General features: G+C 44.1%; 2 protein-coding genes across 2 annotated transcripts; one reads left to right on the forward strand and one right to left on the reverse strand.

The window, feature by feature from the left end:
- Positions 1–1,032: 1,032 nt before the first annotated feature.
- On the forward strand, positions 1,033–6,358 carry RBIS (ribosomal biogenesis factor). The gene is made up of 3 exons (XM_021550536.1): positions 1,033–1,194; positions 4,614–4,730; positions 6,191–6,358. The coding sequence occupies exons 1-3, from the start codon at positions 1,057–1,059 to the stop codon at positions 6,257–6,259; spliced, it is 324 nt and encodes a 107-aa protein (XP_021406211.1). The 5' UTR covers positions 1,033–1,056; the 3' UTR covers positions 6,260–6,358.
- On the reverse strand, positions 6,312–21,038 carry E2F5 (E2F transcription factor 5). The gene is made up of 9 exons (XM_077783025.1): positions 20,904–21,038; positions 14,663–14,772; positions 13,814–13,977; positions 12,575–12,616; positions 10,725–10,789; positions 9,556–9,823; positions 8,554–8,754; positions 8,105–8,149; positions 6,312–7,043 (listed from the first exon to the last, which is right to left on the reverse strand). Exons 1-9 carry the CDS (start codon positions 21,024–21,026, stop codon positions 6,934–6,936), a joined length of 1,128 nt encoding a protein of 375 aa, XP_077639151.1. The 5' UTR covers positions 21,027–21,038; the 3' UTR covers positions 6,312–6,933.
- Between the last annotated feature and the right edge of the window lie 505 nt (positions 21,039–21,543).

A 21,543-nucleotide genomic window follows, 5' to 3' on the forward strand; every position in this document is an offset into this window, starting at 1 on the left:
TGATAAGGAGACTGCAGCGCTCCGGCCCCCTGGCCCGTCCGCGCCTGTTGTCGTCCCATGCCCGTCGTCGCCCATGCTCTCCCCAGCCTTCCCCCAGCACCGTCGGGGTGGCCCGGGGAAGGCAGTGCCATCTCTCAAGAGCCCGCTCCAACAGAGGGAAGGCGGCTCCACCAGCCCCCGTCCCGCCAGGGCACGAGTTGTGCGGCAGGGAAAGACGGCAGTGCCCGTTCCTGGTGTCCAGGGAAAGACGCATGGGGTCCAGGAAAAGACGGCAGTGCCCGTTCCTGGAGTCCAGGGAAAGACGCATGGGGTCCAGGGAAAGACGGCAGTGCCCGTTCCTGGGGTCCAGGGAAAGACGCATGGGGTCCAGGGAAAGACGGCAGTGCCCGTTCCTGGGATCCAGGGAAAGACGCATGGGGTCCAGGGAAAGACGGCAGTGCCCGTTCCTGGGATCCAGGGAAAGACGCATGGGGTCCAGGGAAAGACGGCAGTGCCCGTTCCTGGGGTCACCCCCGCCGCTCCCGAAAGTAAAGCCAAGTCCGCACCGCTGCGTCCCCTCCCATTTTTCTCCCAGGGGTGTAAACCCAATTCCCCTTGGAACGGGCCACAGGAAGATTTCACGTTTTCCCAAGCGGGGCCGCGAGGCAGGAGGTTGTCCCACAACCTCGCTGGGAATTTATCCGAGCTCCGCGTGTGCCGGGGCTGCCCGTGGGCAGGTGCTTGTGGCGACGCGGAGCTTGGGACTCCGCTTGGGCTGCGGGCGCGCGCCAAGGAGCTCCCAGCCTTCCCGTGCTCCAAAAGCTGGCTGAGAAGGCGCGTGAGGGGCAAGCAGGGCTGGGGCCAAGGCTGACGCCGGGGCCGGACCGGGAAGGGGCAGGTACCGGGGCAGGCACCGGGGCAGGGAGAGGAGAGCCCCGCTCCGCCACTCCCGCTCCACAGCGCCCACCCGAGGCGGCGCACGCCCCCTGGCGGCCCCGCGCGGCGCTGCGGCCCATGGGCGGCTCCCCGCGTCGCAGCCCCGTGTGACGTCACCCGCCGCGCGCCGTCGCCGCCGCCATGGGCAAGAGGCGCGGCGGGGCCGCCAAGGCCGGCAGCGGCAATGGCAGCGGGAGCGTGTTCCGCATCGCCCGCAGCGGCGTCCTCAGGGCCAGGGCCAAGGGCAAGGCGCGGCCCGTCACCTCCGGGCTGAAGCAGGTGAGTGCCGCGGCGGGAGCAGGCGCTGGCCGGGCTGGAGCAGCGCCCCACCAGGGAAGGCCTCGGCCCGGCGGGGATTCCCCCCCTTGGAGCTCGCTGTGGGCGCTCGGCACTGGTTACAGCGAGCTGTCGTAGGGGCATTGCGCGTCCGGGCACAAAACGGCAAAATGCACCATTTTCACCCGAAAATTACGTTTGTAGGTGGAAAACTGTATGTAGCATCCGCAAAAGGAGAAGCACAAGAGGTTCATTTGGCTAATTTGCAGGCATATGCCACAGCAGGCATCCGGCTGTGCTTGAGGGGTGTCGTTCGGGAAGTGTCTGACAGTATCTGCTTGTCCTCGGGAATGCGAGGCCAAAGGGAGCGTCAGCAGTTCAGCGAGTTTGCGTTCGCTGGACTGCATTCACAGCATCGCTGAGGGTGTAATTCACGGTAGAGTTTAACAAAATGCCGTGATCCAAACCACTGGGCATCTAACAAGGGTGTGTCCTGCTCCTTTCCATCACTTTCCTAGTCCCAGGGAGGGATCCATTTGCCAGGTTCTGGGCTACATTCCCACAGCTCTCCTTGATGCTGGCTCAGGAATTCTACGCCCACTAGGTGACTCAACTTGCTAAATCAGCGGCAAAAGCCATTAAAAATACATTTTGCATTTTTATGTGCTGGGTTTGTGAGTTGAACAAATTTAATTACAAATGAATGAATGCAGAGAGAGGAGTTTTGGTGGGGAAGAACCAGAAAGGATGGAGCTTTTCCTGATCCAGTAGCTGCCTCAACTATCAAGTAGAACTGTCAGTAATATGCAGTGAACAGAGCCAGGAGTGTGCACTGCTGGATGTTTTGTACTTAATTCCTCTCTGCCCCTTACGTGGGCTGTGATGCTCTGTAGATGCTTCTATGAGCCAGTTTAACATAGTAAACCAATAGAAAAACAAATAAGCAAAAATATTACTGTTATTTTTGTGTCTGTAGAGGAGCACAGCCCAGAGGAGGGAGAGAGTGGGTTATGGAGCAGGGAGCAGTGCAAGGGAAGAGGGATGGGAGTGATCTTAGCAAGAGTTTTCCTGTTGTGAGCAGTGAGTCATTATATGGTATCTTCTCAAACCCTGCCTCCAGCCTGAGGTGTGTGTTCTGCAAGAGTTCAGCTGTCCCTCTATAAAAGCATCTAGTACTAAAAATAATAAAAGCAGAGGGTGGCTTATTTTCTCCATTTGAGGCAGTTGCAGTATGTTGGACAAACCCAAGTAAATGGCTCTTAAAAAAAAGGCTGTTTCAGATTTTCTCCTGCAAGCTCCACTTGACAAATTAATCTGGTGGACAGACAGGAATGTAACGAACTTTAGAAAAAACAATTTCATGTTGCTGGCATTGCATCTTCTCTTCGTCTAGACTGTTCTGTATAATAAAGGGAGAAGCAGGTTTGAAATCATATTCATGAAATGTCTGAGTTTCATAGTCTTGAAAAGCTTATTAGGAGTAAAATTTTATTCTGTGTGTTTGAAGCTGTGTTCTTTAATGCATTAAGCCTTTGGGCTTAATGCAATTTACTTATCATTAAGCAGTATAAGAAGATGCTGATAAAAAAAATCACAACAATACATTTATTCATTAATAGCTAAAAGCCCATTGTAACTGTTCAGACAACTTTTCATGTAGGTACCCATGTTAGCTGTAGAGCCTCTTTCTGTGGATGAGTCGTGCCTGAGTACTTGAGGATATCACTATTAAAACTGACTGGAACCTTCTAAAACCCCTGTGAAGCTGGAAGATGGTGATAAGCCCTGATTGAACACATGGTCTTTGTTTGACTTGTTGACTTGTTGTTACCAACAGTCCATCGACTCTGATCAGAGCTGGGAACCGGGGCTCTATTTCTCTAGTCACTGTCCCAGTTCAAACGTTCCTGTTTGAGGAACAACGAGGCCTGTTCCATCAGCCTCATTGCCACTGCTTTCTTAATGCTGGTTTTCCTGGTCAGAATGGAATTGTTACTGTATATGTGCTCTGAAATTATGGAGGCTTTGAAAGTAAAATGAATACGTGTAACCATTCACAGTGTGCTTCTGCCTGTTTAAATTGCTTAGAGATGAACTATGGGGGTAGTCTTTGAAACAGCCGTAGGTATTCTGAAATTTGGGGTTGCCTGAAGACCTATGAGCATGCTTCTAGAATGTTTGCAATGTAATAGGTCATTATCTGGCTATGATCCTGTTCTAGACCTTAGAAGCAGCAGGTGCTAGGGCTCAGATCAGCTGAATCTTACTTTGCTGCAATGGTGAGAGTTTATGTCCTCTTGCATCCACCCTGCTCCTCTACCACAGACAGCTGTCCCCAGAGTGCAACACATGTCCATATTCTCGTGCCTCCTCTTTGAAAGTAAAATCTTTGATGAAATAACTTACAAAGGCAGACTTTAGCTAAAAGAGACAGAGATACACATTCCGCTCTGCTACAGCTGCTGAGTTTCTTTAAATACTGCAGCAAAACCTGGTAGATGTTGTTGGCCAGACCTATAGTACAAACAATTAGGATACAAGATGTGATGATGAAAGGTAAGCTACTGGAAGAAATTCAGCATAATAAAATAATTTACAAATTGTATTTGGCTTGAGGGACGGCAGGTGTGGCTTCTCTAAAAAGCTGCTAGAAGCTTCCCTTATGGGGAATGCCAGGGCCAATGCCAGCTGGCTTCAGGATGGATACACTGCTGGCCAAGGCAGAGCCCATCAGGTACTGGCAGTGCCTCTGGATTGATGTAGTTAAGAAGCATACCACCAGCAGCAGTCAGAACAGAGGAGTGAGAATTTTTAAAAGAATCAGCCCTGCAGACACCAAGGTCAGTGAAGAAGGAGGGGGAAGAGATGCCCTATGTGCCTGAGCTGAGATTCCTCTGCAGCATTTGTTTGACAACAAATGAAATTAATTTTTCCCAAGTTGAGTTGAGTCTGTTCTGCCTGTGATGGCAACTGGTGAGTGATCTCTCTCTGCCCTTATCTCTACCCATGAGCCTTCCATTATATTTTCCCTGCCCAGCTGAAGAAGGCAGCAGTGGAGCAGCTTTGGGGGGCACCTGGCATCCAACCAGGGTCAGTCCACCATAGATAAAGGAAGGAACCTTTCCTGGGACTTCATTCCAGCTAAGACGAGCTGAGAGTGGTGTAGCAGGGTCTGTGGAGCTTGACTTTTGTTTTCTGTGTTCTCTTCCTGGATCACTGTGGGGTTCCATTCCAGTAGAGCAAATTTAACTCTTAATTTTGAATTTATTAGTACACAGCTAGATGACCTAATGAAGTAACAGGTAAAACATACTGAAAAGCATGTAACACTGTCTGCATAGTAATTGCACAAAAATGGGGCAGTTTCACATCAGTGGAATTTTTGTTAAAAATACCAATGTGTATATTTTTTTCTCTCCCAGATAAACATTAAAAATGCCGAAAAAGTTAGCACGATAAATAAAGCATTTGCTGAAGTTCAGAAAGAAATCCGGCAGTTATCAAAAGGTACCACAGCAGAATCTCAGAACACTCAGCAGGTAATTTCCCTTTGTAAAAATCTGAGGAAAATGAAATGTGTTTAAAGCATTATAATGTGTCTCTTACAGACTGCAGCTAGCTCAGTTGGTCAGATGGTGCTGGTTAATACCAAGGTGCTGAGTTCAACCCTTTTAAGGGCCATTTACTTATGAGTTGGACTTGATGATCCTTGTGGGTCCCTTCCACCTCAGAATATTCTGTGAATTCATGCAGTTGTTTTAAAGCTAGAATCCCAGTTCTATGCATTTCAGTGTGTGGCAATGCTGAAACCTAGTTAGCATGTTCAAATTATATATACTAGAGAGAGGGAGGTGGCAGCCATGCTGAAACACACTTCAAAAGCATATTTTTAGCTGATTTCTAATTGTCTAATTAAGCATATAGCTGATTTCTAATTTTTTTAAGTTAGTCCCAGCTCCATCCCCTTGATTTGAAACTTGTATCTCTACATGAATAGGCACAGAGAGAATGAACCTGGTTGTTCCCTACTTGAAGTTCCTGACAGTGCTTTGAAACAAACAGTTCTGCCTCTGTTTGTTCCTGATTCCTAAACCTTTGTACTACCTCATCAGAAGGACCAGCACCTGAAGCAGCAATTTCTCTAGTAGAAGTTTTGCCTGCAGCACTTGGGGTTCAAGACAGTATTTCTCTTGTCTTTGTCTAGTTTGTTTTTTTTACAGGCCTATTTGCAGTCTTGCACAACTATTCATAAAAGTTTAATTCCTGACAAGTTCCTCCATGTAAACTCTTTCTCCTGATTGATGCTCTAGGCACAGTTTCAGGGAGAGAAAGTAGTGCTTCAGGATGAGATGCAGATTAATCCATCTTGCTGTTGGGGAAAGGTGGAGTTTGGAGAAGTGGACATGAGTTGTCAGTGTGCCTAAAGTGATTAAGTTTCTGTACAGCTGGGAGCAACTAAACAAGTGTCAAATACCTTAAAGAGAGGCTGAGGGAAGATTGAAACATAAGTGACATTGCTGCCAGCACAGGATGAAGCCAGGATTTCAAGGCAGTTGGAGCCAGTGGTCCTGTCCCTGCTGGCTTGTTACTTATTCCTCCAAGAATTCAGACTGTACTACTGCTCCTCTGCTATTAGGGCTCTACATCACTCAGGCTGTAATTGTATTTTCTCCAAAGTTGCAAAAAATGTTGTTGAAGGCAGTTGTGAACTAAAAGCTGAGCCTGTCTCGGTTGTTACATTACAGCCATGTGTGGTGTGTTACTGGTATGATGCTCCCAAAGCACAAAGCATTTTCTGCTTATGTCTCAACTTCAGTGTATCCTGCAATCCCCTCAAATTATTGAAGTATAACTGCAAAATTAGCTGAAATTAAATATATAAAAGTCAAATTAATCTTCTGGCCAATGGATATTTATTAGTCTGTTTTGTTTTTTTTTTTCCAAGCAGAATAAAATGAAATTATTTTCTGCTTTAAACTGAAACTCTTTGTTTTTCCAGGTTTCCACAAATCTGGAAGAGGAACCAGCAAACGTGGATGCTGCCACAAGCCTGTTATCTCAGTTGTAATGCAAAATGGACAATGATGGGGTTACAAGAAATGAAAGACCACACATACTGATGGCTTTGTTTGCACAATTTTATTAAAAAAATCTTGTTAATATACAAGTATTGGCACACTTCAATACAAACTACAAACAGACCTTTCCTATCATCTAGGAAAGTGGAATGTCAGAAGTCAGTGTGAGAAACTTAAAGTGCTAAAACAGAAGGCACTTCACAAAATTGGTTCACTGAAACAGTTTAGCGTAACTCAAGTTGATACCCTTCACCTTTCAACTTGGCAGTGAAAGCTTCAAAATTGTTTGAAAAGTTAAAGAATAGAAAGCTTCTTGGCAGTAAAGCTTCAAAGAAAATGCTGTTAACTGTGAGCAAGAAGACTAATCATTTTTTTTAAAAATGATCAAAAGGCTATAAAGTATTTTCACTTTACTAAAGAATGTTCCAAACAATTGGCTTAGACAGAAAAACATTCAGGTGAAAAAGTGCCAGAATTTTAGATAAGAGCCCTTTTTTCTTGTTCTTGAATTTGTTTTGTGAAGTAGTTAAAGGAAGCAAAAGGAAATATACTCCCAGAGTCAGTGAACTAAGAAGTTATACATTCATTATTCAAATACTTAGGTTATGAAGAAGTCTAGATTGTTACAGTTAGAGGTAGATAAGTAGTCTGGTTGACATAATATCTAATAATTTAGTATCTGCACATCAAAGAGATCACAGACTCCTTCATTATCATCCAGGTTAAAGTTGTAGTCATCTCCGGGAGTAGGAGAGAGTCGTAAGAGAGGAAAAACTGTAAAGCAGGAATAGTTTAGTTTAAATTAAAGCACTTGGAAAATCAGCCCTATCATATTTCAGTATGTTTGTCACAAGGGTTAGTCTTAATAATAGTCTTGATAATCTGACAAGCTCACTGAGATACATACCATGAAAACCTGTACTGCATTCAAACTAAGGCAGATGTGTCTGCCATTTTTGCTTGGCATTTTAAGTCAGTTTGCTGAAGTAGAGTGATAGGTGTGGAATATGAGTTTAATTTCTTCTGCAGCAACAGAGTTCCTGAGCAGCTTTTGAAAATTTTAATCAGAAAGCCATAATTTATATTCCTCTGTCTATATCTGTGCTCTAGAAGCAGAGGGTGTTTCCATGTTAACCACATAGTGGCACATTGACAGAATCCCATCTTGCCCCTTGGATCTTTCAACCACATCTCTTGCTGGATGAGCCCTGAAGGTCTGCTTGAGGAGCAGATATTATTACAGGCCTTACAGAATACAGGGCCAAAGGAACAAAGCAAGTCAAGTTCACCTCCCTGTCTGGCACCTCAGTGAGAGTGGCAGAGAGGTGGGGAGTACATGAATTCTGCAGTAGCTGTGGTTCAGTGCTACACTCATATGGTCAAAGACATGCAAGAACAGAAATGGGTGACACTTGTTACATTAGTGTACCACAGATGGACATGTACCAGTCTGCATCCAGAACTATATTCTGAAATACTTATTCAAAGCACCTGCACAAAACTTTAGGCAGAATAGAATTAAACCAGATTTCTTTTTTAGGGCAGCACACTAGTGATCAGCTTGTTCTTTCTTTTCCTCCTAAATTAAGTACTGGTGGGTTATTCATGCAGGTGAGTGCTTGTTGGATTAAAGTTTTCTTATTTTGACTGTTAAATAAAACTGTTACAGGGTATAGAAAGGGGAGCAAAGACAAAAGTGACAGAGAAGGCAACACTGGAAAATAGTAGTTTTATACTGACTCTCGGCATCAGATTTAACGGATGCCTTCTAAATGCTGTTCACACAAAAACCATGCTGCTACTTGTGATTATTAGAAAAGATGCTATATACTTACCATCAGAAGACATGAGTTCATCAATAATATCTCCACTGATATTTCCTGTGAAAGACAGGAGCACGTGCTTTACGTATGTGGGGTTTTTTAATATGTGTTTATAGCAGTCAACACATTCTTTGCATTAAAAGTACACTATGGCTTGCACAGTGTAGGAGCTGCAGAGATAGTATGCCATGTACATGTAAAAACTGAAGGATTTTTTCCCCCCAATCCATTTTTCCCACTTGTCTCTTAAAACCCAAGAGCCATATACACCATGAGGCTTATTTGGTGGCAAAGAAACTCATTTGCTCAAAATTAGTATGCTCATCAGAGCTGCCTCAGCGGCTTCATCAGAAGATAAACAGAGACTTGTGTCTTTCTCTGTGTAACTCATTGGTAATTTGGTCACAAAGAAAGGCTCAGGGAACCACTGAAATATTTAAACAGGAGCTACTGCTTCCTACCTGCAGGCTCCTCCATCTTTGCAATGTCAAATGAGTTTGGCTTGAGAATGCAGTTGACATCCAGAGGCAGCAAGCTCTGGTAGTCACTGGAGCTGGCTGAGGCTTGGGCACTGTCTCCAGACAGGCTGGGATAGAGCCCTGGCTCCGGAAGGCTGGAGTAAGGGGCTGCAGGGGCTGCGCTGTCCTGCTGGGTGCTGCCATCTACAGGGACAGGAAGGCACGTTACAAGTCTGTTACACTGAGACACAGCACACAGCACCTGCCCCCAGCTTTGCCTTTTGAGGTGAACATAGCCAGTGTTACAGTGAGACACAGCACACAGCACCTGCCCCCAGCTTTGCCTTTTGAGGTGAACATAGCCAGTGTCTGGGATCAGGTGAGAGAAGTCTTCCCCTTCCACAGTCACAACTTAATTGTCAATTAATTAAAGGTCAATAAATGAAGGTAATCAGGACCCCTCAGGAATGCAGCTGTAATACAGCATTTCCTTAAATCTTTTCCTATTGCCTATTAATTTAGTACTACTACAAAAAAAAGTAACTGACATTCAGGCAGCCTCTTACTGTGGCTATGTGGGAGAAGGTAAGTGACCTTCTGGTACAATAGCTGGAACTGGTGTCTGTATTATCAATTTCATTAAAAGGTACGCATTCAAATCATCCTCTGTCAAGAGGTTTGCAATTTTGCTCCATAATGCATTCTGGAGAAGCACCTCAGAATAATTAACAGTTTTACATTCAAAACCTGTTCAGTGTAAGATGGTAAATGTGAGGGAAGCATCTATTTCACCAGACAGAAGAGGAAGAGGTGTCTGTAACCTCCTGAGAGCTGTTACTAAGGCCCTGGAGTAGTTTTTTAATTGACAGCTGCTAACCTATGCAAATTGTTGATCTTTCCTTTGTCTACCACCTTTCTTAACAGTTTATTCTTTCCCTCCAGCTGCTTCCTCCCCCACCCATCAGAGGTAGGAAAACCCCGAGGTAGGAAAACCCCGGGATGCACCTGATGGTGTGTCCGCAGCTGCTGTTTGTGGTAACTCCTGTCCTTGGTTCGGGTCACATTGTTCTGGGGGATTTGGGGGAGCTGCAGCTGGTTTAAGTGGAGTTGCTGGAGCTGCAGGCTGAGATGAGGGCTGTGCAAGGTCATCAGGTGGAGGAACTGGAAACACTGTGGGCTTGGAGGCGCTCGATTCTTTGTTTATGAGCAGCACATGGATGGGTCCTGAACTACTTTTAAGATTGATCTGGTATTTCTTCTGTCCATTCTGTCCCTGCAAAGGTGATGTATTATGAAAGTTACTGTTCCCTGAGAACTTGAACTCTACAAAGTGATGAAGACTAAGATCAACTGTTTTAGTCCTGAACAAAAAGAAGAAAACCCAAAATCCAACATCACAGCTGCTAACTTGGGTCTTTGCAGAGAACCTTACCGTTGAACTGGTTTCAGCACAGATGGACAAAGATAGGACCATGGATTAGCTTCATGGTTCTAACCCCCTAGGAGGCTTTTACTGATGTTGGACTGTGCTTAGCCTCACTAAAAATAGCTTGTGAAACTTCTCAGGTGAATTTCAGCCTTCTATAAGCACAGTGGCTATCACACTTCATACCATACTCTCTCCCAACTATGTAAACACTATTTAAAATCAAGTGCTGCAACAACAACAAAAAAGTTAAAGATGGACAAAAGTAAGTAATTTGACTTCCAACTTTAATCTTGCCAATTTAATCATTTTGGCAAAAGTGAGATTGCAGTCTGTTTCTCTATCCAGTCTAGCACCCATGAGACTAAATCTAAATTACATCAAAACTAAATCTAAAAGGCTTTTTCATAAGAGATCTATTTTAACAATATAACAGAGAAACTTGACACATAAAAGACAGAGTTCTCAAGAGAATTCATGACAACTATGCAATATTTTCAAAGCTGCAACCTTTAAAAGCAAGAGAGAACTTGCCTATTTTGGTTTTAATAGAAGGCAGGGTTACCATTAGTCTAAGTGTACAAACTCCATTTTTTTCTGTCTGGCCTCCCTCTTCTAAACTGAAAAAATCCTAATCCTTTCTCCCTTCCTCTTGCACGCGGATAGAGATAAATCCTCTGTTCTAAAACAGCTCTTCTTTGCCACTATTGCTCTAGAACACTTAAGGAAATGAGAAACAAGTACATACCATTTCAGCCCTCGGTACTTCTAGTTCTGTACCACAAGGTGCTTGAATTGCTAGAAGTGTATCTCCTGGTTAAAAAGGAATTTTTAAGAAAGTGTTAAGTGTATTTTTCTTAAGTCTTGTATAGTATCCACTCAAATGAGACCTGGAAATTCTCTAAGGCCACTTAAAAGTACTGTGTAATTTAGCATATATAAACTTGTGGTAGGACATGTGCAGTCTCTCTAAGATCCAAGTATATTGCACAGTATAAATCACCGAATTCCAACACTAAAATCATAGCTGCAAAAATATTTTCTCAAAACAGTACAAGATTTACCATATTCTTTACCCATTTGTCATTTAGTTGTATATATAATGTAAGGTGAAAATATTTAACTAGTTCCTTTTTTCACAGAATCAAAGAGTCATTGAGGTTGGAAAAGACCTCCAAGATCATAAAGTCCAACCTTTGATTGATCACGACCATGTCAACTAGACCACAGCACTGTCATGTCCAGCTGTTCCTTGAACACCCCCATGGATAGTGACTCCACCACCTTTCTGGGTAGCCTGATCCAATGTTTTATCAGCCTTTCTTGAAGAAATGTTTCCTGACGTCCAGCCTGAACCTCCCTCGTGCAGCTTGAGGCCATGTCCTCTTGTCCTGTCACTGGTTGCCTGGGAGAAGAGATTGACCTCCACCTGGCTACAGCCTTTCAGGCACTTCTACACAGAGATAAGGTCTCCCCTGAACCTCCTTTTCTCCAGGCTAAACAACCCCAGCTCCCTCAGCTGCTCCTCGACTTCAGCTAAACCAGCTCTCTGGTCTAGCTCACTTTACGACTTTGATGACTGGTGGTACTAGAGATTTAACAGAAGGAAGAGGTATTAATGTTCATCTTCAGTGCCAGCACTTCCAAGTGTCTAAGCTGATGGCTTCCACAGCACATACAACTAGGATGTAACAGCTGTCTGTCACACTCACCTGTGGCTTACTATGCACATTAAAATGTGTTGGTGAAAATCAGGGGACCACATTTACACGCACAGCACTGGCACAATACTGCAGGTTACCTGCTTACCTGCACATCATTTCCTCTTTGTCCATAACTAATTTGGAGTAACACTTTTCTTTCTCTGCCTCCTAAGAAACACTTAGGTGAAGTACTATGTGAGCACCATGCCAGCTCCCTCCATGTTTTGTAATGACTAACCTCTTTTCAGTAACAGCCCATTTTTGTTAAATTCTGAAGTAGTTTTCTAATCTAGTGGTTTTATTTAAAAAGTCTTCCTTGTGGCAAAGAAAAGATTGTTTTGAGCCTAGCTGGAGGCTGAACAACAACCTTCCTTGGGTGTCCCAGGATCAGGAGATGATGTCAAGGAAAGTAACCTCTGTCAGCACTTCCCAGCAATTGCTTCAAACCACCTGTACAGCAATCTTTTAGATTTAGTAGCAATGCTCCATCATTGACCTTCCACTGGCTCCATTTATACAGCATCACAAGCTCTGTCTGGCCACAGTTGCCACCAGAACATGATACAAAATTTGGATCTTCCTGGTTCTTTTGGAGGGCTGGACCAACATGTCCTGTTTCTGGTTCCATTAACAGCCCATTGCAAGCTGCTGAAAAGTATGAATACCAAAAGACACCAAAAACCAGGACTCCAGGACTTCCATTCTATACAATCTATGACTACAACTAAAAAATGCTAGAACTTGGTAGCTGTGAACATTATGAGACCTCTACCTAGTAATGATCATTATTGAGTACTTCTCAATTCTTAATACTTGCAGGAAAAAAGCGGATTAGTTAGCAAGTTATTTTTCAACAAATCACTCACTTTAGAAATACAGCCTAGCAGCAACTTACCATTGAAGCAGTTGCAGATATCTTCATGGGTGACATATGAAAATGTAATTTATGTCAAGGAACATTTTTCTTAATACAATATAAAATTAGTCTTTGCTACCCTTCAGAAGTTTGTCCAAACTGAGCCTCAACTATAATGTTATTATTGTTAGAGGTGTAATCAAGGTATTATTTTTGACTTTCAGAATGGCTTGTTACAAATAACAAAAGAGTTCTGTGTTTTAAGAAAATACCTGTATCAGCAAAGAAAATACGAAAAGAAAAATAGCTGTGTAGCTTGAACAAGAAGAGATTCTTCTAAAAAAGGAGAACATGTAAAGTCTTGTTTTGAAGAATAACATTTACCTTGCTAAATTGACAATACAGAATTCATGTATGTATCAGCATTTCCAAGAATCACACATAAATACTGCTAGAGGGAACTTCAGAATTCATCTGCCATCCCATTCCTCTGCCTCAAGGTAGGATAAATCCACTGTTCAGATATTCCAGACAGATGTTTGTCTTTCCTCTTCTGCAAAACCTCCAGTGACAGATATTCCACCACCTCCCTGGGGGATCAATTTCAGTGCTAGCTCTACCAAAAGTTTTTCCTAACAGATAGCTTCAACCTACTTTGCTACAAAATCCATTTTACAGAAACAATTTCTGAACAGAAACTCCATTAATTTTTAAGAACTTATCAATAGTATTATAGATAGGAAGGGCACTTTTCCTGCTCCCATTCTCAGGAGTCTGTTTTGCACGACAGCTAGACACATGCTTACAAGCAATGCAGATGCGACTCTTGGTATTTATAGAAAGGATTTTTTTTTTCCTAGTTTGAAACCCAACAAGCTTCAGGACATGGTCAACTCCATTTATCTTTGGCTGATAGCTTAATCTTTTCAAAAGAATGAAGCACAAAAAAGATTCATGTAAAGCACTAGTAACAAAATTTAAGTTCTTGAAAGCAGCATCACTAATTTCAAGTAAGACACTAGGATTATATTGTTGACTTAATAGTTACTGTTGTGTGTATATATAGATATGCTAAATTATTTTCAAGTTACCAATCACAGTCATTGAAGTTAAAAAGACACGTAAATAAAATTTACATCTTCTTTTGTTGAAGCAAAACCTGAAAAAATACTTGCTGTTCCTTGCTAAATGAGTTACATTATGCTTTATCCACTACCTACTCTTCCAACTGTTGCTTTAATTCTAGTTCCAAAATGCACACAATTAATTTAAAAGGATATTGGTGGTTTGTAGAATCATCCATGACGTTCTTGATACTTTGTTGAAGCCACAATTTCTGCTGATCCAATTCTTTTTCTTTTAGCTCTAAATCTTCAATTTCAGCTTCCAGATACCTCAGCCTGTCTATGACTTCTTTTGTATTGCAGCCAGCACCTACTCCTCTTAAAAAGGTATAAGGGTTCATGAAGGGTTCACAAGCAAAAATCTAAAGCAAATATCCAATGATAGTTTCTTAAGACTATTTTCAACATTTGGAAAATCTACTAAGATTCAATATGAAGGAAATGAGCATTTAACGTCTCAGTAGTATTTTCACAGGAAAATGAAAATTCTTTAATTCAGATCAAATTTACAATTTCCCTCTACAAAAATTTATCTTCTTTTGGAACATTTTTTTTTTTCTCTTTTCTGTGTTGGAACTGTTTTTCAGGCCCTAGCTCCTTCCCCTATAATTATTATCTTCAGCTTTTTTTACCTTCAGAGACCTAAGAGAAAATAGGCATGGACTGTGGTAGGGCAGATAGGTGGACACAGTGTGTCCTGACAGTCCTCCCTGTTCATTCTGGGTGAATTTTTCAACAAACGCTAGTTATAAAATAGCACTACATGTTTTCTGAACGATTCTCTTCCATATGCTTTAAACTTGATTTTATATATCACAGACACAAGTTAAACGGAAAACAAATACAGTTCATTTGCAACTTTTTTGTACTTCTACAACATCACACTGCTCATTGATTAGCACAATGTTAATTTTATGGTGCCATATGTAGTCAGAGGAAGTTGAAAGAGTCAATTTTTGTTGCTCTTAAGCATGTGAAAACTTGCAGAACTGACATAACTTACTTCCACTGAATGCTGTTTTTTGACTTCTTCTCGATGAGATCAATCCCCTCCAGAACGTTGGTGATATCATAGATCCTTCTCTTCTGCCTCACAGCAAGCGTATCAGCAGCCTGTTGAGAGAACAGGTATCAGCAACTTGCATGCTGAGGGAAAGACACTTAAACCACTCCCTCGGAAAAATGCCATCTAATTTAACTTTGAACGGAGAAGGTTCCATACTCCAAGAGCCAGACACCACCATGAAGCCCATCCCTAAACCCCTCCCTTCCAAGTTGTCAATCCTCCCTATCCCTACCCCTTTTTCCAGAGAGTTCTGTGTCCGTCTTGTTGCCGTTGACACCCCATTTGTTATTTTGTATTATTCCCCTCCCCTGTTCTCCCTGATAGGTTCACAAAATGTTATTCCCACCTTTGACCCCTCCCCAGCCTTTCACTCCTTGGTTAGTGTTCCTACACCCCTCCTCCTGAGTTGCTGTAGAAAAACTTCTGTTCGCCCCCTCCCCCAGCTTTGTCTGGAAGCCCAGGAATAAGTCCAGCCTGTTTCCCCCCAGACCCGTGTCATTGCTGTCTGTCCCTGCGCTGGACCTGCCGATAACTGGGAATTGCAGAGCTCACAGGAGGACGGTCACGCCCGGCCACAACAACCATCCACTCCACCGACACTCGAGGTATTACAGCCTTTGTTTGGGTTCAGTGGTGCCAGGATACCAAACAACAGGGCTGTAATTTCACAAAGTGGCTGCAGGAGAGCTGCAGTACTTTAGGCCAGCATTGTCCTCGCACAAATGCCCCTCGCAGGGCACAAGGGCTCGCTCCATCTGTCACACTGAGCACCAGCACCCTGCAACAGCTGCCCGGGATGGTGCTGCTGACACACAGCCAGATGTGCACTGCATCTGAGGGCTGACACACCTCGCCCCTTCGAGCAAAGCAGCATCAGGCAGAGGCAACCACTTTGTGCCTTACTTCTTTCTCTCCATGGTGACTTTTGTGTAACTGATGCAAAGAGTTAAGATAAATAAGCAAATGAGCTACTCATGCCTTCCGCACCTGAAAGCAGCTCAAGTTCAAAAGATGTTCACTAAAAGAAGGGAAAGCACAGAGGAGTCTGTAATTACTCGGGACACCTCAATACAATGATTACATGGGATTGTACATATTAAACATATACAAGAAAAATAAAGAAGGGTAGGCAAAGACTTCTGAATTTGAACTAATGCATAAAGGCAAATAATTTCTACTACAGGAACATCATGATTTATTTCAGTTTGTTCCAACAATCTATTAAATGTATGCTTTTTGTGAGCAGCCTATATGAAAGAAAGGTACAGCCTGAGACAACCATAACCTGGAAGGAAAACCAAATTTCTTTGCTTAATAGCACAATTACGTTTTGCTACTGACATGAAGTTGAAAGGATAAAAAGAAAGAACAGAGATTATAAAAAGTACTCTTTTAACCATGAAGTATAAACACTGCTCTTTATCCTGGACAGTGATATACCCACTAAATACTGTTTCCACTGACACCATTAGCAGCATTTATCTTTTGTATGGTCTTCTGTATGAGCCTTTTAAAACATTGTCTTAACTAACAAAACCAGATGCATGCAAATACATATAAAGTGCAGTTTAATTCTCTCCAAGGAAACAAGCTCTTCAATCACTTGTTTCAGTAGGTATGCACCTGCTATCTTAATTTGCTATTTCTGCTGCATACATACACACTGCTCCCAAGGACTGCAAGAGAACCTTAAAAATCAAGCAAGTGACAGAGTTGATGCTGTTTGCACAATGCTGAATCAGCACCCCATACATCTCACAGTCTTCAGTTATTCTGAAGGCTGTTTACATTATTCAGTGCAAGGAATGGGCAGCACACATTTACATGCTGTTCAACTTTCTGCTTTTTTTCCCCACTGCTCCACATTATTTACCTAGGACTTAGTATACCACTAATGGCTTGAACAATGAAGAAGCAGCTCTGGAGATAGATTTCATTACCTCTTGAAATTTTCCCAAAGGTCTGTCTACAAAATAAAAATGCTTTACTAATCTTAATGTATTTTCAAACTGGCAGCAAAAGATACCAACGTATATAAAATCAGAGCTACGAAACCAAAGCTTAAGATTTTTTTTTTTAAATAGAAGTCACTTTTTCTGAGTGTCCAACTTCAAATGTTTCAAAGTTAAAGTAATTGTTCCACTCTAAATGTTATTGCATTTTGTATGCCCAAAGCACAGCTGTCATGAACACCATAAGCAGATTCACCACCAGCAGCTCCAGATCCCCAGTACAGGGGCTCATTTAATAGGAAAATGGACAGCACAGTTACATAGGTATTTGGCCTGACTAGCCCTGTATACAATTAAATCACTGCTATGAAGTTCAACTGCTTACAGCAAGAGTTCCAACACAAGCTGGGGCCAGTTCCCAAGCTCAAAAGTTTAATCCAGACATTCACTAGCTTTCTGGTACAGATCTTGTAATCTAATTATCTTTTAAAAATTTCACAGGTATTTTAAAAAGCAATTGAGAAGTTCTTCCCTGACATTCTAGCAGTTATCAGTGTGGTAACTTCTGCCAGGTACATGGATCAGAAATTAAGTTCAGTCCACCACATAAACAATTCACTAACAATTTAAATAATGACAAGGGCTTCCTGACACAAATCTGTTGTGAAAAACACAGTTAAAACTCAGCTCTTCTTAGACTGTATCAGGAAAGAGAAATCTGCAATAATGGCCCTGCTAACATGGGTGGACATAGCTTTCATATTCAGAGTTCTTTTATAAAATCCTTCTAATGTTAAGCTGCTGAACTCTATTCCTTCTAATATCTCCTCAGACTTTGATTAAGTATGTATTCAAGCCAAGCACTCATAAGTGTCTCATAGATAGGTTCAGAGCTGGAGTAAAGTATCTAAGCACAGAGCTATGGAATGCAGAAAACACACTGTACAGCACAGGTTCAGCTGCAGGCAGGCACACATGCCCAGAAATAAGAAAGAAAGGCCAGGAAAAGGGCAGCTGGGAGTTTGTACCCCCCCCCCCCCAAACTTGTCTGCTCCCTGGGAGCTGACAAAAGGCAGCAGAAATGATGAGCTGTAAAGTGCTTCATTAGCCCTAGAGAGAGTAGGAACTTGAAGAGCACCGAGGCAGCGTCATTACTGAGAACCTTAACAAAGCACAAGGGCCAGCACTGCTCTCTCCATGTGTCTGTCAAAGGAAGGAGGTCCTGCACCTTCTGAACTCTGCCTGGACCACATGACAACATTTTCTCCGCAAGAGGGCTGTCAACAGTTTGGTAAGAGTTTTAAACTGAATGGCGCTCTTGCCGAATTGTTTATAAAATACTGAATGTCATTGCAACATAAACACTAAGGGAATGTAAATCGAATAGACAGGCTCTTTCTTCTGTGGAGTACAGCAAGTGTTAGGCAGTTATTTGTCCCTGCCCACTACACTTCTAAAACAAGTAGATTTTAGAATATCTCATGTTTTGCACTGATGATCAGAAACATTACTTAAACATCATTACAGCAGGGATGGTATTCTGCTAGAAACGAAGAAATTAGGGCACAAATATTGTACACTATGAACAGCATCCATTCAGGTGCTTTATCCCTTATTCACTCTTCTTGCTCTTTTTCTCTCTTTCCTGCAATTCATGGGTTGCTGCAGATAGAAATTTATCTTTCTTTCCCTTCTGTATCATCCCCTAGTGTTTTAAACTTAATTCCATAAATAGATTTCTTTATATAGGGCTATTCTATGACAAGTATATCATTATTTTAGAATCACTGTTTGATTTTAAAATAAATACAAAATTCAGTTTCAAGTGAAGAAAATTCTCACTTCCATTCCCACAATTTCTCAGATGTTACCAGTGTCCAGCACTAAAACATATTCACAGCTTCCTCTTACACCCTGCAAAACTATAACTATAGAGGTGTTAAAGATCACCACAAAATGATCCCATAGAACAGATGTTTCTTCTCAATTGCTAAAAGCTGGAAATCCACCTGTTTTCAAATTTTATTTTCTTTCTACTGCTGGTTTTGCTGCAGAAATACCAATCAGCAGCACATCAGTCAGTCAATACCAGCCAGCAGGGAGACACTTAAAGGTGTTCACTGCACAAATCATTTCTTGGAATGCTCTGTTCCAGGCTGTCCTGTTCTTCAGTTTGCTGAGCAGACTGGCTTAACGCAAACACACAAACTGGTCTTCATTTTTCATTAGATAATGGCTTATTGAGGAGAAAACCAGTTTCAGAAATGTATGTTCTCATTCACTGCTTATGAAAATACCAACAGTTTATGTACTGCACTTAGTATTTACTTTCAACAAATTTCTGTAATTCAGAAACCAGTCTCCAATAGGTCTTGAGCAGAAATGCCTGTGATTGGCTGCAATGCCCACTTAACTCTTCTGTGGCTATCAACCCTTTCACTCCCTCTGAGTAGGTACCTTTCTTCCTAAAGATAACAAGCAGTATTGCTCCATCCCACTACTCAGTCCAACTTTATTGTTCAAGTCAATCCTCTTTGGCACCTAAAGCCAAGCTTCTAGGCCTGATGTTTTTCATACTGAGTATGTTTTGCTTCTCAGATTGACCTGGAACATCTCTCAGGATGTGGCAGACACTAAAAGAAGCTGCATAACAACCCCAAAGATCTAGACATTTTCATTCTGTTTTCCTAGATAAAGAGGCAAGTAATACTAAGGAGCTCAACAACTTCTCCAGACCACAGTATAACTTGAGGAATATAAAACCTATCACTGTCCTTCCCTATTCACCCTGAAGTTTAATTAGCCAGACTAACATCACCAAAGTGCATCTGCTCTGAACAGGGATACCCAAAAAAAGCTCAGAGAACAGCATCTACCTCCTGGGGCCTATTAAGTGTGATCAAAAATAGGTCAGTTTTCCAGGAAGGACTTCAAGCAGAGCACCACGCCAACCTCTTGCTGCTCTTTGCTGAACGACTCAGCTGTTCACTGACAACCTTAACCACTTAGGTTAACATACCTTTGCCTCAATGCATTCATTGTACACCCAACAGCCCAGAGGGCCCGAGCTCCTGGGCCAGGGCAGCAGCATGCTCCAGGGACCCGGCAGGACAGTGGCAAGGATCCTCCTGCAGCACAGTGACCTCCTGGCACCAGGACCCTGCCAAGGTGGGCTGGTCCCAGGGCATCACCGGAGAGGCTCCAGCCGCTGCAGCCACAGGCATGCCTTGGAGGCAGCAGGCTGGCTGCAGAGCTGGGTGACAATGATTTTTCACTCCTGTACCAATTCAACTTCTTTAATTCACACACAGAAAGCATAAGGCGGCAACGGTCTGTTTTTCAACATGGTTTTCTCTTGCTTAAAGGAGGAGGTGGGCAAGAAACAGGTTTAAACAGCAGCCTATACACTGAGGTCAGTGCAGGGAGCAACATAGGGCAATAAAAAAAATCACAGAATTCTTAGGGCAGGAAGGGACCTCTGGAAATCATTTAGTGCAACCCCCACCAAGGCAGGGTCTCCCGGAGCAGGTGCACAGGAAGTCATCCAGGTGGGTTCTGAATGTCTCCAGAGAGGGAGACTCCACAACCTCCCTGGGCAGCTTTTTCCAGTGCTCTGCCCCAGAGAAGTTCCTCCTCATGTTGGGTGAAACTTCTGTGCTTTAGTTTATGGCTATTGCTCCTCGTCCTGTGACTGGGCACTACCGAGGAGTCTGGCACCATCCTCTTGTCACACATCAGTAAGATAGATACACATATACATGCACCGGTGAGACCTGCTCTCAATGTTTTCTTTCCAGACTAAACGGGCCCAGCTCCCGCAGTCTCTTCTCATAAGAGACTACAAAATATAAGAGATGCTCCAGACCCCGCACCACCTTTGTAGCCCCCTGCTGGACCCTCTCCAGTAGCTCCTTGTCTTTCTTCTACTGAAGAGCCCAGAGCAGGGCATAGTAAATAAGACCAATCTCAGTAAGTTAAACTTAACACACGACGCCTTTATAAAGGGCCCAAACGCGTGTTTTAGCCGGCCGCGGCGGCTGTCAGCCACCCCCGGGCTCCCGCAGCCCGTCAGCGGCCGGGGAGGCCACGCCGCGCCGGGCGGGCGAAGGGAGAGGAGGAAGGGAGGAAAGGAGGGCGCGGGCGGCCCTGCCGGTCCCCGCGCTGCGCCGCCCTGGCTGCAGCCGGCGGGCCCCGTGCCCGGCCGGTGCCGCCCCCCGCTCTCGCACCACTTTGAGGTCCAGCACGCCGTCCTTGGCCCCCTGCAGCAGCGACACGAACTTGGTGGTCAGCAGCCCCAGGCTCTTCTCGTGGCGGCTGCTGCCGCCCGCCGCCTCGGCCGCCGCGGCCATGCCGCCGGCGGGCCACGTGTCGCGACCGCCGCAACGGCCCGAGCGGAGCGCGGCCCGAGCGGAGCGCGGCCCCGGCCCAGCGGCGGCAGGGGCGGCCCGCAGGAAGTGACGCCGCCGCCGTTGCCCGGACACCGGCGCGGCACGGCCGCGGGGCTGCGGCTGCGGTGGGGCCGGGCCCGGCCCGCGGCCCTGGCGGGGCGGGCGGGCTGCGCAGGAGGGGCTGCAGTTGGCTGGGTCGGGCTGCTCTCGCTCAGGGCCCCCAGGACGGATAGCGCCGGCCTGGAGTCGGGCAGACATGTCCCTCGAGCCTTCCTTTTGCTGCCTCGATAGCTCCTTGTCACTCATTTCACCGTTCGCATTTGCTATAAAAGCACTTAGGTCAATTGCAGACGGTGTTCTCACAAGCCCCAGGCGAGGCACAAGACACGCTGATGATCTGGCCAGGTGCACAGCGAATTCTCCATGCTTACCCAGCCCCTTCCACGGTGTCCATATATACTTGGCCTTAGTTCAGGTA

This window comes from Lonchura striata, chromosome 1 (genome assembly GCF_046129695.1).
Source record: "Lonchura striata isolate bLonStr1 chromosome 1, bLonStr1.mat, whole genome shotgun sequence".
Taxonomy (NCBI): Eukaryota; Metazoa; Chordata; class Aves; order Passeriformes; family Estrildidae; genus Lonchura; species Lonchura striata.

Excerpts from the sequence above, each read along its gene's own strand:
- RBIS (XM_021550536.1), top strand. The coding sequence starts at position 1,057 with ATGGGCAAGAGGCGCGGCGGGGCCGCCAAGGCCGGCAGCGGCAATGGC. Across the intron at positions 1,195-4,613 it reads TCACCTCCGGGCTGAAGCAG|ATAAACATTAAAAATGCCGA; the intron begins GTGAGTGCCGCG and ends TTTCTCTCCCAG. Across the intron at positions 4,731-6,190 it reads AATCTCAGAACACTCAGCAG|GTTTCCACAAATCTGGAAGA; the intron begins GTAATTTCCCTT and ends TTGTTTTTCCAG.
- E2F5 (XM_077783025.1), bottom strand. The coding sequence starts at position 21,026 with ATGGCCGCGGCGGCCGAGGCGGCGGGCGGCAGCAGCCGCCACGAGAAG. Across the intron at positions 14,773-20,903 it reads GCGTGCTGGACCTCAAAGTG|GCTGCTGATACGCTTGCTGT; the intron begins GTGCGAGAGCGG and ends TTCTCTCAACAG. Across the intron at positions 13,978-14,662 it reads AAAAACAGCATTCAGTGGAA|AGGAGTAGGTGCTGGCTGCA; the intron begins GTAAGTTATGTC and ends TACCTTTTTAAG.